This window comes from Canis lupus, chromosome 29 (genome assembly GCF_011100685.1).
Source record: "Canis lupus familiaris isolate Mischka breed German Shepherd chromosome 29, alternate assembly UU_Cfam_GSD_1.0, whole genome shotgun sequence".
NCBI lineage: Eukaryota > Metazoa > Chordata > Mammalia > Carnivora > Canidae > Canis > Canis lupus.
In genome coordinates this window covers 16928518-16946463 of record NC_049250.1, presented here as the reverse complement: position 1 = coordinate 16946463, position 17946 = coordinate 16928518, and the positions used below count along the sequence as shown (strand labels likewise).

General features: G+C 39.4%; 1 protein-coding gene, 1 long non-coding RNA gene and 1 other non-coding gene across 9 annotated transcripts in view; 2 read left to right on the top strand and 1 right to left on the bottom strand.

The window, feature by feature from the left end:
- The first annotated feature begins 12548 nt into the window (after positions 1-12548).
- Positions 12549-15810, top strand: LOC100683303. Its single transcript, XR_005381053.1, has 4 exons — positions 12549-12692; positions 14850-14949; positions 15384-15451; positions 15626-15810. It is a non-coding gene; the product is annotated as an uncharacterized LOC100683303 (long non-coding RNA).
- On the top strand, positions 15053-15141 carry LOC119866814. Its single transcript, XR_005381322.1, has one exon. It is a non-coding gene; the product is annotated as a small nucleolar RNA SNORD87 (small nucleolar RNA).
- Positions 15685-17946, bottom strand: part of MCMDC2 (minichromosome maintenance domain containing 2) — a 38218-nt gene continuing 35956 nt past the window's right edge. For all 7 annotated transcript variants that reach the window (XR_005381052.1, XM_038579432.1, XM_038579436.1 and 4 more), the window contains one exon: positions 15685-17648. Coding sequence is in view for 6 of the 7 variants with exons in the window: in XM_038579432.1 (XP_038435360.1) it covers positions 17482-17648 (167 nt within the window). In the remaining variant the exon portion in view is untranslated. The remainder of the gene's footprint in view (positions 17649-17946) is intronic.

Genomic DNA, 17946 nt, shown 5'->3' with positions numbered 1-17946 from the left:
GCAGGACATAAAACTACATTATTTTCTTCACATTCAAGTCCTGGTGTGGACATTTTAACCCACTTATGTCATTTATTGTTTTATTTTTTTAAAGAATTTATTTATTTGTTTGAGAGAGAGAGAGAGAGCACAAGCAGGTGCAGTAGCAGAGGGAGAGGGAGAAGCAGGTTCCCCACTGAGCTGGAAGCCTGACTACCGGGAATTGATCCCAGGACCCCAGGATCATGACCTGAGCCAAACGCACTTAACCAACTGAGCCACCCACGCACCCCCCACTTATGCCACTTAGATTAACTATCTGCATCGACAATTTTTTTAAAGATTTTATTTATTTATTCATGAGAGACAGAGAAAGAAGCAGAGACACAGGCAGAGGGAGAAGCAGCTCCTTGCAGGGAGCCCGATATGGGACTTGATCCTGGGTCTCCAGGATCATGCCCTGGACTGAAGGCGGTGCTAAACCGCTGAGCCACCCGGGCTGCCCTGCATTGACGATTTACAACATAATTGTTCAGTTGTGTGGTTTTTTGACCTTAGAGTTTAGAACACACCTCAGTGAATGGCTGTGATGACACTGAGGACATTCATGGGACCTCTGCAAATGGATTAGGGAATTCAGAGTGTGAGAAGCTTGCCCAGGGATGCCCAGCTAGTCAATGGCAGACCCAGAATTCAGACTTGCAGCTCTGAGAGTCTGATTCTTACCTGCTCTAGGCTGCCTGCCCTGTTACTTCCCTGGATAGTCAGACATTCCAGTGTCCTACCCCCAGTCCTGGTGGAAAAACATCCTTCTTTGCTTCAGGTCTCTCACTGTGATATGCATTTATCTTAGTGTTTGCCCTCAACAAATTTCTCTTTCCTTTTCCTCCTGTTTCCCTCAGCCCATAAAGCTAATAGAAATAATAGCTGAAAAAAAATGCATGTAGACAGCAGAAAAGTCAGGAATTCTTCTCTGGCTGCTTAGTTCAATTGGATGGAGGGTTAAAAATAGCAAGGTGAAGTGTGACACACATACAACAAAAATCCACACAAACCAAAAAGCCATAAAGGAAAAGATGGGTAACTTTGACTATATAAAAATAAATTCATAAAACGAAAGAAAAAATCAAAGAAGACAAAAAGGCTAAAAGCAAACCTGGGGTAAGGGGGAACAGGGAAGGAGGCCACAACATGTGAGATAGTCACAGTAGTAACTTCCTTTATACAAAATCAGCTCTCAGAAATTAAAAAAACCAGCAGCTCGGTAGAAAATTCTGCAAGTGGGGGGCACCTGGGTGGCTCAGCAGGTTAAGCATCTGCTTTGGCTCAGGTCATGATCCCCAGGTCCTGGAATGGAGCTTGTGTAGGGCTCCTTGCTCAGCAGGGATCCTGCTTCTCCCACTCCCTCTGCCCCTCCCCCTGGTTTGCTCTCTCTCTGTCAAATAAATAGATAATTTTTTTTTAATTCTGCAAAAGGTATAAGAAGTTCATAGAAGACAGCCAATATCTATGATGAAAAGACACAAACCCACATGATATTAAGAAATACAAATTTAAAAAGCAATAAAATAACATTTCACCTATCAGAATAATACAAACTATCCAGTTGTAAGACAAATTACTCTTACTCTACCACTTCCTATTTTACTTTCCATTATAGAACACTACACACACACACACACACACACACACACACAGCTATTCCGTGCTTCAGTGCCTTTATTTACAAATCATCAGTTGGTCCACAAATATTTTTTCATTATTTTTTATTGAAGTATAATTAACTACCGTGTTATATTAGTTTCAAGCTTACAATATAGTGATTCAACAATTCTGTACATTTCTCAGTGCTCATCATAACTGTACTCTTAATCCTCTTTATTTCACCCATTCCCCACTCTCCTCCCCTCTGGCAATCACCAGTTGTCTGAATTTAAGTCTGTTTTTTTTTGTTTGTCTCTTTTTCTTCATTTGGTCATTTGTTTTGTTTCTTAAATGCCACATATGACTGAAATCATATGGTAATTGTCATTCTGTATGATTGATTTCACTTAGCATTATACCCTGTGAGATTGCAAATGGCAAGATTTCTTTCTTTTTTATGGATGAGTAATATTCCATTGTAAATATATACTACATCTTTATTCATCTGTGGATGGACACTTTGCTTTGCTTCCATATTGTGGCTATTATAAATAATCCTGCAATAAACAGAAGGGTGCATGTTTTTGGATTAGTGTTTCCATTTTCTTTGGATAAATACAAAGTGGTGAAATTAATGGATCATATGGTACTATGTTTAATTTTTTGAGGAACCTCTATACTGTTTTCCACAGTGGCTGCACCAATTTGCATTCCCTCTAACACTGTGGGAGAGTTCCTTTTTCTCCACATCCTCACCAACACTTGTTTCTTGCATTTTAGGTTCTATCCATTCTCACCAGTGTAAGATATCTCATTGTGGTTTTGATTTGCATTTCCCTGGTGATTAGTCATGTTGAGTATTTTTTCATGTGTCTATTGACCTTTTATTTGTCTTATTTGGAAAAATGCCTCTTCACATCTTCTGCCCATTTTTTAATACTGTACTATAACAATATAATACTATGTTATTATTGTGCTTCTTTGTTTTCAATGCTACAGTACATACTGTTTATTGCTTACTGTATCAGTTAGGAATTGTATTCAGCTATTAATATAAAAGACCCAACTTTACAGACTTAAATAATTTAGGACTTTATTCTCTCATGTAAGAGAAATCCATAGGTAGGCAGTCCAAGACTGGTAAGATAGCTTCATAAAGTTATCAGAGTCCAAGGCTCCTACTTATTTCTTACTGCCCAGAACTTGGGCACAAGGTCACCCCAGGTGTAAGGAAGGTATATTAGTCTGGGTTTTGTTGAGGTGTCTGCTCCCAATAGCTTAAAAAGAAAGATGCAGAATGCCTGGGTGGCTCAGTCAGTTAAGTGTCTGACTCTTGATTTCAGCTGGGGTCCTGAGATCTAGCCCTGCATCTGGCTTCCTAATGGGGAGCTTAAGATTCTCTTGCCCTCTTCCTCTGCTCCTCCCCCCATGGAGGGGGGAGTACACTCTCTCTCTGAAAAATAAACATAAAAAGATAATGAAAGAATGGGGTCCCTGGTCAGTTAAGTGTCCAAATCTTGGTTTTGACTCAGGTCATGATCTCAGGGTCATGGGATCAAGTGCCATCTGGCTCAGTGGGGAGTCTGCTTGGGATTCTCTCTCCCTCCCTCTCTGCCTCTCCTCCTGCTTGTGTTCTCACTAGCTCTGTCTCTCAAATAAATTAAAAAATAAAATCTTTTAACGAAAATAGAAGCTTGTTATAGAGCATTAGTGACTTAGAGAATCATTGAGATGAAACAAACTCAGGCTTAATTTATAGGAAGAATTTCCAAAGTCATTCCACAGAACTGGGCTGCCAAGGCAGCTGATACTTCTGCAATGATCTGGACTCTGCCTGCCAAATGAGAAGCTACTCCACAGTGGCTGATTCTAGAAGCACACTGCCTTTGCTGCAAATATGTCAGCAAACTAGACGGCTCCTGGCCTGCTTTTCTCATTACATAACTTCATTTAGAATTCAGGTTTTGCACCAATGTATTTGATTGGCAGGACCCAATTCACATCCAGAATCCTAGCTGCAAGAGAGTCTTGGAATATGTAATGCTTAGCTTTTGGCCTCTGCAGTACAGAAACACAGATTAGGGCACCTGGGTGGCTCAGTGGTTGAGCGTCTCCCTTTGGCTCTGATCCTGGGGTCCTGGGATCGAACTCCCCACAGGAAGCCTGCTTCTCCCTCAGTCTATATCTCTGCCTCCACCTCTGTGTCTTTCATGAATAGATAAATAAAATCTTAAAAAAAAAAAAAAAAAAAAAAAAAGAAACACAGATTAAAGGAGGCTGGAATAGCTATCGAGTGAGGCAGTCTCTAGCATCTACTACAGGAGGCAGGGGAAACAGGCAAACAGATTGGCTTAACTCTAAAACTAGGCCAAACACAAAATCAGTCTCATTATCAGAGAAGAGGGCTGGGATGGCTACAGAGGCAGCAACAAGAGTGTCTGCTGTGGATACCGGATCCAGTCTTAAGAAATCAAGAAAGACTTTCCTGAGAAGGCAAGAAAGAGGGGTGCCTGGGTGGCTCAGTCAGTTAAGAGTTTAACTCTTATACTAAAAAAAAAAAAAAAAAAAAAAAAAAAGTCTAACTCTTGATCTCACCTCATGTCTTGATCTCGAGTTCATGAACTCAAGCCCTACAATGGACTCCACTTAAATAAGAAAAGAAAAGAGAAGGCAAAGAGGGATAAGAAGATTATTCCAAGCACAGGGAAAAGCAAAAATATGCTGCTTTGAAAGAAGGAGCATGGTGAAGGGGGATGAATACTTTACATATATTATTTCATTTTATCCTCATAAAAATCATAGAAATGAGTCCTGTATCATTCCCAATTTTCAGATCAAGGAGGGCCTTTCAAGGCCCATTAAATAATTTGGATTTCAAGGCAGCCAGAACTTCTGCATAGGAATGCAGAGGTGTTGGGTGTCAGGGAGCTGCTGATAAGCACAGAGAAAAATTCACACTTCCAAACAGCATAAAACATCATAAATACAATGATAAAGACTGGAAAAGTTACTTGCAATGCATGTAACTGTTAATCAACAAAAGATTAGTATCTAGAATATATAAAGAAATTCCATAAATCAATTTTATTTTTTTCTTAAAGATTTTTTAAAATGTATTTATTAGAGACAGAGAGAGAGAGAGAAACAGGCAGAGGGAGAAGCAGGCTCCATGCAGGGAGCCTGACATGGGACTCGATCCTGGGTCTCCAGGATCACACCCTGGGCAGAAGGCAGCATTAAACCGCTGAGCCACCAGAGCTGCCCCCATAAATCAATTTTAAAAATTACTAATACTCCAATATACAACTGGGTGAAGGCTAGGACTTACAGAAGTGAAAAAACCCAAATGGTTAAAAACATACAAAACATTTTTAAGGAAAAAATATATATGTAAAGTTATCTTTTCAAACCTCGTGGTAAATGCAAATTAAAATAACAATAAATACCATTTGACATTTATCAGATTGGCAAAAATGTTTAAATGTCTAAATTCTGAAGCAAGTTTTGAGAGGGATGTGATACAACCACTTAGAAAACAACTTGACTATATAAGTATGAAGAGGCATTCCTCCTTCAATCTTTCAATCCAGCAGTTTAGCTTCTTGGGAATGGTGTTCTGTGAGAACCAACTGTTAGTTATTCAACTATTCAGGTCATATATAAACCAATTGATAAATGGTTAGCATCTCGAAATCAGTCATGATGAGAATATTTACCATAGAAATCTGTAACCCTAACAAATCAGGGTTTGGGTGTTTTGTTTTGTTTTTAGGTCTTGTTTATCAGAATACCACTGTACATAGAGAAACTTTCATGCAGAGATGCCTGGGTGGCTCAGCAGTTGAGCGGCTGCCTTCGGCTCAGGGTATGATCCCGGGATCCTGGGATCAAGTCCCACATCCAGCAACCTGTGAGGCGTCTGCTTTTCCCTCTGCCTGTGTCTCATAAATAAATAAATAAAATCTTTGAAAAGAAAAAAGAAAAAAAAAGAAACTTTCATGCAGATGCACAGAACACTGTGGAAGAAACATTCAGAAGATTCTGTGCCATGTTTAATTTTATGGAGTATTAATTTCAGGACATCATTTGCATTAGATCATCACTAAGGTACGAATAACAACATAATTTAGCCTTAGTTTGAGTTTTTCAATTACTTCCACATTCTCAACTCTCTGTGTAATCGTTCTTAAATAATTCTTTTAAACAGTAAGACAAGTGTATTATTTCACAAAACAAGAAGCCTGAACTGGAGTGGCTCTCTGGCTGGTTGATTTGGTGACTATCCCATGTCTTTAAGTTGCTTGCTTGCTTTCTTTGCCTGTCTACTTTGCTATTTCCAGTAAGCTCCCCTCATTTAAGAAGATGGCTACAGCGATGCCAAGAATTCTTTCACAGATGATATCTAGGGGAAGAAGAGCTATTTCTTCCCATTTGTGTCTTTTCATCAAAGAAGAAAACTTTCCCTGAAGTCTCCTAGCAGACTTCCCCTCCAGTCCCATTGGCAGGCTTGAATAATTTTAATAACATTCCATTATACTTAGAATTTGTCAAAGGATTTAAGTAGTTGTTTGCAAGGCTCACTCTTAACATAAAAGTTAAATCTTGCACCAGAAAAGGAAAGCCCTAGTGTCTCACATTGACAATTAAAGCCACTCATTATTTTAGATCCGGGCAGAAATCATAAGTAATTTAGGTAATTTTCACCAAAATTATCTCAGTAAAGTTCATGTACTTCAAGTGTTTAAGAATCAACTTTCATTCAGATCAGTGCCCTATTTTCTGACAATTTAATGTATTTTTCACAGATTTGGAACTTTAACCTTGACGAGAGGTATAAATGCTATGATTATGTTAATGTCAATATTATGTTTAAAAATAATCTTGCCTGAAGTAAAAGGATCTTATATATAAAAGTCATGCATTTATGACTAGGGTCATTTACATTTCTCTTGCATTAACTCTATTTTGACATGCTTACTACTGAGCAAAGGAGAGCACAAACATGAGGTTATTATAGCCAACTTCCTTCCAGTTCCAACCTTCATTTTCTGCTGCAAACATCTAGAGGAACTAGGAGGTTCTCCAAATCATTCACTAATATGAAAAAGGACTGAAGGGCAAATGTATTAATTTACTAATGAGATTTACATGTGTAAAGTACAGACGATAGATTCTGACAGTTTAAGAGAAAATAATATCCTACATGCCCTGAATCCACACATAGGTCCATCAGCAAAATGTAAATTTTCCAAGGTAATCCTGGTTATACTGTCAAAGAGTGGCTCTTTTTTAAAAAGTTGCTTTTGATAAACTGCTATATCAGATTTAAACCATAAAGCTTTTCCCTTGAAATGGTTTTAGTTGTAGCTGCAAACTAGCAACATTAACTTGGTTCAGCAGCTTGGCAGACCAGCGACCCCCAGGGATGTGCTCATTGCTGGAGAATGCCAAGCACCTTTTATAATTCAGGTCAAGGGTGAAGGAAGGAGTGATAATGAGCCTAAAGGACAAATTTTAGAAATGGCCTATTTTTACAGTTGTTTGAAGAAAAAAATGTTACTATTTTAATAATTATTATTAAATTTTAATTATAAAATTGCATATGCATGGTGAAAACCCAAACGGTAGAGAATGGTATACAATAAAAAATTAAAATACCACTTTCTCCACAAACCTCAAGTTTCACTCCCTAGAGGCATGCATTATTAGCAGTTGCTTTTATATACACCATTTTATTTATTCATTCATCTATCAATGGATATTTGGTAGTTTCTACCTTTTGGTTATTATGAATAATGCTGCTATGAACTTTGGTGTACAAGTATTTAAGTCTCTGTTTTCAATTTTTTTGGGTATATACCCTGAAGTGGAACTGCTGGATCACAGGGTAATTCTATGTTTACCTTTTTGAGGAACTGTCATACTGTTTTCCCCAGTGGCTGCACTATTTTACATTCTCACTGGCAATGATCCAAGGGTTCTAATTTCTCCATATCCTTACCAATATTTGTTATTTTGTTGCTGTTTTGAAAATAACCACTCTAATAGGTGTGAAGTGTATTTCATTGCAGCTTTGATTTGCATTTCCCTCATAGGTAGTTATTTGAGCAGCTTTTTCATGTGGTTATTGGCCACTCGTATATCTTCTTTGGAGAAATGTCTCCTAAGACATTTGTCCATTTTTGCAGAGTTGTTTGGCTTTTTCATTGCTGAGTTTAGTCATATCCTTTGTCCATTTTTGCAGAGTTGTTTGGCTTTTTCATTGCCGAGTTTAGTAGGAGTTCTCCATATATCTTGGATATTAATCCCTTATCAGATCTACGCTTTGCAAATATTTTCTTCCTTTCTGTGGGTATCTTTTCACTCTCTTGACAGTGCCTTTTAATCACAAATTTTTTTTTATTTCAGTCAAATCCAATTTATCTATTTTTCCTTTTGTTGCCTGTGTTTTTGGTGTCAAATCCAAGAAATTATTCCTAAATCCAAAGTGATGAAACTATTGCCCTGTTTTCTTCTAAGAGTTCTATAGTTTTAGTTCTTATATTTAGGTTTTTGCTCTAGCTTGAGTTGATTTTTGTATGTAGTGTAGGGTAAGGGGCCAACTTCATTCTTTCGCATGTAGATATCATTTTCTCAGGACCATTTGTTGAAAAGATTATTGTTTCCCCATTGGATGGTCTTAGCACCCTTGTCAAAAATCAGTTGACTATATATGCAAGTGGATAATTTTTAAGCAAAATGGGAAGTTGTTCATATTATTTGCTCATATTCATATTAATATTCATTCATGTTATTATTATTATTAGTGTGGAGCCCAACATGGAGCTTCAGTTCACAACTCTGAGATCAAAACCTCAACTAAAATCAGAAGTCAGAGGCTTAACCAGTTGCACCACCCAGGCGCCCCAAGTTATTTGCACTAATCAAGGTCATCCGGCAACCCTGAGTCTCTACATTGACTTTAAGAGCAAAGTTTAAAGGAGTAAATATTAAGTCATTTCCTATCAAGAAATGACTTAAATGAAGTTTCCATTAGAGAGAAAGAAGAAATACAAAAGCTTCAATAGAAAAAGAGAGAGAAGAAAATCAAAGATCAAAAGTAAGGTCTAGGTTCATTACCTGCCTCCACTCTCAGCGCTGGAGATGGTGAAGTAGGAAGATATATGAGTGTTAGTTTGGAGGTGAGGTCTGACTGAGGTAGAGACATGAATTTGGGCAATATCAGTATGTGCTTTTATCAAAAGAATTGGGAATGGATACTAGGCAGCCAAAAATTAATAAATAAACAGTGTAAAGAGACTGGAACATGTTTATATGCTGCTGGAATGGGCCATTGGGTAAGGGAGAGATAGATAATGCAGAAGAGAGAGGATACTTGAGGGCACGTCTTGGAGCAGGGAAGAAGGGTCAGAACCAAGAGCCTTTAACAGGAGGAATACTTTGGGCAGTAACAGGACAGAAGAAGAAAGTGGGGGGATCCCTGGGTGGCGCAGCGGTTTGGCGCCTGCCTTTGGGCCAGGGCGCGATCCTGGAGACCTGGGATCAAATCCCACATCGGGCTCCCGGTGCATGGAGCCTGCTTCTCCCTCTGCCTATGTCTCTGCCTCTCTCTCTCTCTCTCTGTGACTATCATAAATAAATAAAAATTAAAAAAAATTAAAAAAAAAAAAAAGAAAGTGGGTACTGATGCACAGAGGGGTGCAAGCTGGATGGTGGTTTCCTATCTGGTGGCTTGTCTTTGTTCGATGGAGAAAAAAAGCATATTCCAGTTATCAATTTACTGTCTTTCGTCTCTAGATCTACCCCCACATAACCTGCTCTATGATAATGAACTTGGGCCATAAAAACATTTCTCTTTTGCCAGGCACATAATGTTAAGGTTTGTCAGTAAAGGGTATTGAAGGGAGATTGCAGGAGGAGCTGCTCCTCTTGTTTCTGGTTTGCTCCTCTCAACAGGTTCCTACAGCACACTGTGGCTGGCAGCACGTAGCACCTTCCTGTGAGTGGCCTCCGTCAGCAATCCAGAGGGCAGAACTTAGCCACAAGTCTGGAGTGGCCTCCTCCAAATCTGTTCCTTACTAGGTTCTGCCTCAGGTCAGAGAGGGTGGCAGCTCTGATATGTTATTTCCATATTCTTTAAAATTTTCTTTTTCTCTTAACAGATAATCTTTTATTATGTTAATTATTTTTTTAAAAAATTATTTATTTATTTATTCATTTAGAGTGACCTCTACGCTGAACATGGGCTCAAACTCATGACCCTGAGATCAAGAGTTGCATACTCCTCCTACTGAGCCAGCCAGGCACCCCTACAGTTAAATCTTTATATTACATTTTCTTGTTTAGTATTCACCCCAAAGATACAGTTGTAGTGAAATGATGGGACACTCACACCCCAATGTTATACCAGCAATGTCCACAATAGCCAAACTGTGGAAAGAGCCAAGATGTCCTTCAACAGATGAATGGATAAAGAAGATGTGATATATATGACTCAGTCATCAGAAAGGATTAATACCTACAATCTATATCGACACAGATGGAACTGGAGGGTATTATGCTGAGTGAAAAAGGCAATCAGAGAAAGACAACCATCATATGGTTTCACTCACATGTAGAATATAAGAAATAGTGAAAAGGAGCATAAGGGAAGGAGGGGAAACTGAATGGGGAACAATTACAGAGGAAGACAAACCATAAGAGACTCCTAACTCTGGGAAACAAACTGAGAGTTACTGGAGGGGAGGTGGGTGGGGGGATGGGGTAACTGGGTAACGGGCACTTGAGGAGGGCACTTGATGGGATGAACACTTGATGGGTGTTATATGTTGGCAAATTGCATTTAAATTAAAAAAAAAACCTTTTTTTCTGTTTAAATTACTTTGTATTCTCTTAAAGCTAGTAAGTTATAAGCTATGATGTGGGGGAGACAAGAGAGGGGGTTTGGGGAGAAATGGGCTGAAATAGTCTGGAAAAGGGGGTAAATAAATTTGAGAGACAAAAATAGAATTTCCATCCTATTGTTTGGTTGTTTTGTAATTCATTTTACAAGTCTCCAGATATTTAGGTTGTTTAAAACACACACCTACACAGATACACACACAGACACAATGTGGATGTGGATGGATACTCTTCTTTGCCTATGCTTTTGGAGATTTCTTTTCTTTACTTTCTTTTCCTTTCCTTTTCTTTCTTTCTATTTATTTTTGACTGCTGAGACTGCTGACTCCTTGAAAAGACCACCCAAATAACCTGTTGGTAGAACAAAGTCAAATTCATTGCTTATCACAAAATCTTCTAAGGAGGGAAGGATAAGGGAAGTAACGGAGACTATTGCCTTGACAGTGTTGATAGCATTTTAGAAAGGGAAGAGCAGGGCAGCCCCGGTGGCTCAGTGGTTTAGCGTGGCCTTCACCCTAGGGCTGGATCCTGGAGACCCCGGATCGAGTCCCATGCATGGAGCCTGCTTCCTTCTCTGCCTCTCTCTCCCTCTCTGTCTGTCATAAATAAATAAAATATTTAAAAAAAAAAAAGAAAGGGAAGGGCAATGGCAGGATATTTATGAGGTTTTTGAGACTCTCGATTAGGAGGAGTCTTTTCTTTCTTTTTTTCTTTTCTTTTCTTTTTTTTTAAGATTATTTGAAACAGAGAGAGCGCAACTAGCTGGAGGAGCAGAGGGAGAGAATCTCCAGCAGGCTCCCTGCGGAGCATGGTGCCTAATGCAAGGCTCAGTCTCAAAACCATGAGATCATAACCTGAGCCAAAATCAAGAGTCAGATGCTCAACCGACTGAGCCACTCAGGTGCCCCAGGATGAGTCTTTCAATGTTGAGGGGCCTTATTGGGTTTGGGCAAAATTCATGACATAATCTGTATGGACATAGCTCTGAATCTTGGATAGAAACAGTCATTTGATGAACCTGGTGGCGTGACCTGTGTCCTGAGAAGGACATATTTATTTTCAAGAGGAATAACTGAATTGGTCTATGGTTGGGGGAAGGGAAGGACTTTCCAGAAGTTTGAGTTATGTAAAGTTTCTTAAACATAACAGCTAAAGCCAAATCCATATGAGAAAAAAATTAATAAATTGTTTTTCATCAAATGGAAACTTCTATTTGAATGACACTATTAATGAAAAGACAAGTTTAGAGACTGGGAGAAAATACTTGAAAATGATATCAAATAGCAAATAAACATTTAAAAAGATACTTAATATTCTTCAGGGAAAGGCAAATTAAAAGCATGATGAAATATCAGTACACACCTATTTGAATGTCTAAAGTAAGAGGACTGATCATACCAACTGTTACGAAGAATGTGAAACAACTAGGGGGCACCCAGATGGTTCAGTGGTTGAGCACCTGCCTTCAGCTCAGGGGTGATCCTGGGGTCCCAGCATCGGGGTCCCCGCAGGGAGTCTGCTTCTCCCTCTGCCTGTGTCTCTGCCTCTCTCTGTGTGTCTCTCTAAATAAATAAATAAAATCTTAAAAAAAAAAAATTTATATAAAGAGAAATCCTTTGGTAAAGCGAGTATAACCACAATTGTTTTTGCAAGGTTTAGAGTTATACACCATGTTTCTTTGAGGCAAATATATTTTATATGAATTTCTTAGACTTTCAGTTTTTGAAGGAAGGATGTGTCTTTTACTGATTCAAGTTAATTACATGCTTTCATGTATATTCTTTCTGGCAACAGGGTCATCCACCTGTCTCGAAAGCCTATAGCTTTGCAGCCAAGACTCAGTATATAAAATGACTGAGAGAAACAAGAGAAAGAAAAAAAAAAAAACAAAAAACACGCAAAACACAAATATCAATAGCAAAGGTTAGAACAGGCTCCTGAACAGAGACCCGGGCCCCAGCGCTCAGCCCGCCTCCGCCGCTAGGGCCCCGCCCCTCGCAGAGGCGGGGCAAAGGCCCGGAAGGGGCGGGGCCCGGAGCGCCAACCGCCCGCCGGAAGGAGCTGGGCTTTCTTTTGCGCGCGGCCGGCGATGGCGGAGGGTCCTCGAGGCACCGTCGCCGAGCGGGCCCGGCGGCAGCGTCTGCGGGCCAGTCGCTGGGCTCTTCGAGGTGGGAGTCCTCGCGGTCTTAGTTCCCCCCGTTCCTGCCGGGAGCCCGACTCAGTGCCTCGGGCTTGCTGCCCTGGGGCGTCCGGGGCCTCCGCCGCGTGGCGCGAGGTGGTCTCTGGAGGCCGCGGTCTCCTTGTCCGCCGCCCTCAGTCGACGCGGCCCCACCTAACTTCCCGGTGCTTGGCTCGGCCGCATTTTCTGAGTAACCCGACGGGAGTCTTACTCCTCCCCGTAGTAGACTCCGCTTTCAGCTGTTCTAAGCTCAAAGATTCATCGGGGGCCCTCGGGTTCGGGTGGTTCCGAGGCGGCGGAGGGTGCGGCGGGTGCGCGCGGCGCTTCTGCGGAGCCCCCCGGTTTCCCAGCCAAGCCTGGTGCGGCCTGGACGGCTTAGGGTCTCCTGCGGGGGTGAGCACTTGCCCTCGCGAAGGAGCATCTTCTACAAGGGGGAAGGGACTGTCTCTGGGGTAAGACCAGCTTTGCGGAATGAACTGTGTTTTCGGATTGGCTTTAAAACCGTTGACAGCAGTAACAATTCTGGTAGGAATTAGCATTTGTGAGTCTTCTTGGTAAATACGCCCTAAAGACGTGGTGTTGAAACCGGAGAACGGAGTGTCCGGCTGCCCCGCCCCAGGCCGAAGGCCTGCCCCGCCCGTAGGTGTTTGCCTTCTCTGGATGTGTTTCGGGACATAATTGGGACATAATACAGAAGAAACTGGTCAACAGCTGGGAGACTGGAAAACCGTTGCCAATTCCACAGGTTATTAATGAATACTTCATTGATGAGACTGGGTGTAAGCCTGTGGTTTTTTTGTTGTCTCCCCCAAATATGTTACTGTCCTCTGGGCAGTTGTGATGGCCAAAAGTAGTTTATATTTGGTATTAGTCATCTTAATTTTGAGGCTTAAGGGACTTGAGTCCTATTTTTATTGGTAAAAATATTGGTAATACAGGTAATTCCTGCAGCATAATAAATAGAGCCCACCAAGCCATGTAAGAACTGTGATTTTTTTATAATATGACGGCATCTCCTTTCTTCCCTATCCCGTTGTCCTGCCTTCCATCCTGGGTGCCTGTCATCTGGGCATTTGTATCCAGTCACTTGTCTCAGGGGCTGATCCTGGAGACCCGGGATCTGAGTCCCACATCGGGCTCCTTGTGAGGAGCCTGCTTCTCCCTCTGCCTGTGTCTCATGAAGAGATGAATAAAATCTTAAACAAACAAACATGTGTCCCTAAACATTCTTGTAGGCTTTACACAAATGGGATTATGCATTGAATCTCATTACACTGAACTCTTCCCTTTGGAATTATTCATAACTAATAGTTTGTGTTCCTAATATTGATTATGTGAAATTATTTCCAGACTTGAAAATGATAAATTGTTTTGCAAGGTCCAACATTTGATGTGTCTTCATAAATCATCTCCAGTAGCTGTCTGGTTCAATGCTTTATCCTCCTGGGGTGCTGTGGGATATGATCTGTGGCCCTGGCGGTTCCCTTTGCACTACCTAAGTGTGCTTTCAGGCAACCTGGGATTTAATTCTACAAAACTGTCCAATAATGATGCCAACATAATGTATCTGCTTTAAAGCTGTATTAGATTTGCCATTGTGATGCTTTAGTTGGAAGTCTGCACACTTGTTTCTATATGTGTAACCTTTAACCTGACTCATCTCCTTGTCAAGCTCTGAGACAGAAAAGCAATGGTTAGGTACTCATTAGGACCATCATGTCTTAAAATCGATACTGCCAAGGTAAAGAACATTGTATACACCGTTTTTTCTGTCCATGCTAATAAGCCCATTTCCAGCTTGGAAGGATCATTTATGGAATTATTAGGGCCTAAACAGTCAAAAGTACTAATAGAAATTTAAATTTGGGTTTATCTGTTTTGACTACCCCAAAAAAGTAGAATTAAGCAGAAAGTACTTTGTTCCTTAAAAAATGTGTTAACAGAAAATTGTTCCAGTATATGGCCTCGGTTTTAGTAGTTTTTATTAAAAAGTTATTCTGGGAGTCAGGAAGGTCACAAATATGTTTATGGTTTCTGACAAGAAGGGGAAAACATCTTACTGGATCGTTCTTACATGTAAGATGCCAAACAAGCAGATTCAAGTACAAATGAGCACTCAAAATATTTTAATTTCCCTGTGCAACAGAGCCTGTGACGTGAAGATGAATGAAGGTTGTCCTGTTTTCCAGAAACCACTTAGAGGATGGCCGTGATAAAACACTAGGAGCGTAACTGCATGTAATGAGGTACCAAAAGTTCATGTTAATTGTGCTTTTTTAAATGTATTTGTGGTACTGTTATGAAGAGCAGTACCAAAAATGTTTAATACATTTTTTACATAGGTTAAAAACTGGCACAATGATGACTTAAATTATTTTTTGCCGTTTACCCAGCTGAGGGTTTCTTTGAAGAAATAATTTTAAGACTGAGATGCCAGTAGCCTATAATATTTATGTGAACTACTCAAGTATGATACAATTTTTTATTAAAATGAGTGGGATCCCTGGGTGGCCCAGCGGTTTAGCGCCTGCCTTTGGCCCAGGGCGCAATCCTGGAGACCGGGGATCGAATCCCACATCGGGCTCCTGGTGCATGGAGCCTGCCTCTCTCTCTCTCTGTGACTATCATAAATAAATAAATTAAAAAAAATTTTTTTTAATGAGTGAAATGTTCTTTTCAGCATATAGGTAGCTGCAGATGAATATTCTCATCCATAACTTTTGTGATTGAAATTCTTCGTTGCTTCAAGTAAGTAATTAAAATTTGTCACGCAATCACAGCTACTAATAATTCAAAAGGATCTGAACAAAGGGCTAGGGCCATTTCCTGTTAATGTTGCCTGTGTGTATCAGGAGTAAGAGTTCATTTGATTTTGACTATGGAATGATTTTCACTATTGGTTTCTGATTTTTTTTTTCCTAGAGGCATGCAATTGGAAGGAAAAATGAAGAATTGGTCAAGAAGAGATGAATCGAAACATGTTGAAAATTAATATTTTATTTAACATTGATCACCTCACAATAAGTTATAGAAAAATACATGTTTGAATACTTATAATTGCTAGGCAATAAAGTATTAATCTTTAAAATATATCAAATGTTTAAACAGTTCGATTCTTATAATTACTAGTCAGACTGTTTTTAACATACTTTAAGGATAGTATGTTCTTGTCAATAACTAGCTCATTTGTGGAATGACAACCTTTGAGGGGGCAGTCAGCTGGGGAAACAGTCCAGTACCTCCACTTCTCCTGCCTTTTCTTGCCTTAGGGGATTTCAGCAAACTAGATAACCATGGACACCTCCCCTTAAGAACCTGCTACTATACCTAAAAACGAGTATTTAGAATCTCCTAACCACCTTAATGAATTATCCCTTACAAGTAAAGATTATACCTGTGACCTACAGAGTTTAAGATTAAATCTTATTTTATTCTTTGTTTTTACCTTTGAATAAAAAAAGTAATCCTGAGGTGCCTGGGTGGTACGGTTGATTGGGTATCCAACTCTTGGTTTCTGCTTGGGTTGTGAGATCAAGCCCCGTGTCAGGCTCTGCCCTGAGTGTGGAGTCAACTTAGGTTTCTCTGCTCCCCCCTCCCTTGTTCTCTCTCTCATGAATAAATGTTAATGAAAAAAAATTAAAAACATTAATTGCTCTGGAAAAAAATAATCCTGATGCCAGTACAAGTATGTTACATTAAGGAAAATAGTGACTGGACAGTCTAGTCTGTCCAGGACTTGAGGATTTACAATAATTCTAAAACTGAATTCCTAACTGAAGACTTAGGTAAATCTTACTTTTCAACCCTATTGAGTCACAATATATAAAATTACTTGCTTTTATCCAGGTTATAATTTCAGTATTACAAGTCAAACAGTACAAAACCTGTATAGCAACAAAAAGCCACAAGATAAGGTTTTAACTAGAATTACAGAACTGTAATATATAAATTGTTTTTTAAAAACTAGCTTTACTTTCTTAAAATGGAATATAGGTTTCTGGGACTAGTGAATAATCACTACTGAATGACTTGTCAAAGGTCTGTAGAGAGACCTGTCCATCTGTATGGTTAAGTTCCCTGAGATAACAGTTTCTAAAGAATCAGGGTTATTTATTTTAGAATTTCTATTAAGCCTTTGAAAAATTAAAAGGATTTGTGGATTTTACAACTTAAGTATATTTTCCTCACCATTCAGAGTAGAACTCTTCCCTCCGAAAACAGACTGGATTTGCAAATTGGTTTCTTTGCCTTTGGTAACTTTCTTATAACCAGTTAGGTTTAAAAAGCCAATTCTTGCTCCTTGATTTGACTTAAATTATCATTTAACTTGGCTTATAAAATATGGGAAATACCAAGCTTTCCCTGACTTCATAATTAGGGCTTCCAAAACTATAATAGACGTAATGATATGTAATAAAATATGAAACATCCTTCAGTTTGAGGCTTCTGTTTATATAAATTGCTGTTATTTACTCCATTTGTCAGGTTCTCAGGTGCAAGAAAAATGGTTTAAAATAACTTAATTTGAAAAAAAAATAACTTATTTGTAGGTAAATATTCTCATTTAAAGTATTATTGCCATCTTGTGACAAATAGAGGGAATTACATAAAAGTGACCCATTTTTTACATTGCTTAATTTCTAAATTCATATTGAGACTATCTTTCATACATTTAAGATAGCATTCTAATGCATTACTGTACATAGTAGTACCTGAAGCATTACTTCAAAGTCCCTTTTCACTGCTTAAATATGAAGAAAATATTGTCCTCCGATTGCTTATTCATCACTAGTGAAAATAGCTGTCCCAGGTCCATATGTGGCAATAAACTGCTGGAGCTGCTGTTGGCATTGAGTCAAATAGATATCCCTCTGCTCTAAATACTCTTCATTATACAATTCAAATGGAAATACTGCACTTGGAGCAACACAAAATACAGTGGCCCCTAAGTAAAGAAGGAAACAAGTGTAAAGAAGTCCTTGAAGTGCTAAATGTGAAACCATGTTTTCAACTAAAGTTTTAAAATTAGGTTCTGGGGATGCCTGGGTTGCTCAGCGGTTTAGCGCCTGCCTTTGGCTCAGGACATGATCCTGGAGTCCAAGGATCAAGTCCCACAGTGGGCTCCTTGCATGGACCCTGCTGCCTCTGCCTCTGCCTCTGTCTCATGAATAAATAAAATCTTTTAAAAATTAAAGAATTAAAAAAAATTTAAAGAATTAGGTTCTGGTCTATTTAGTAGAATA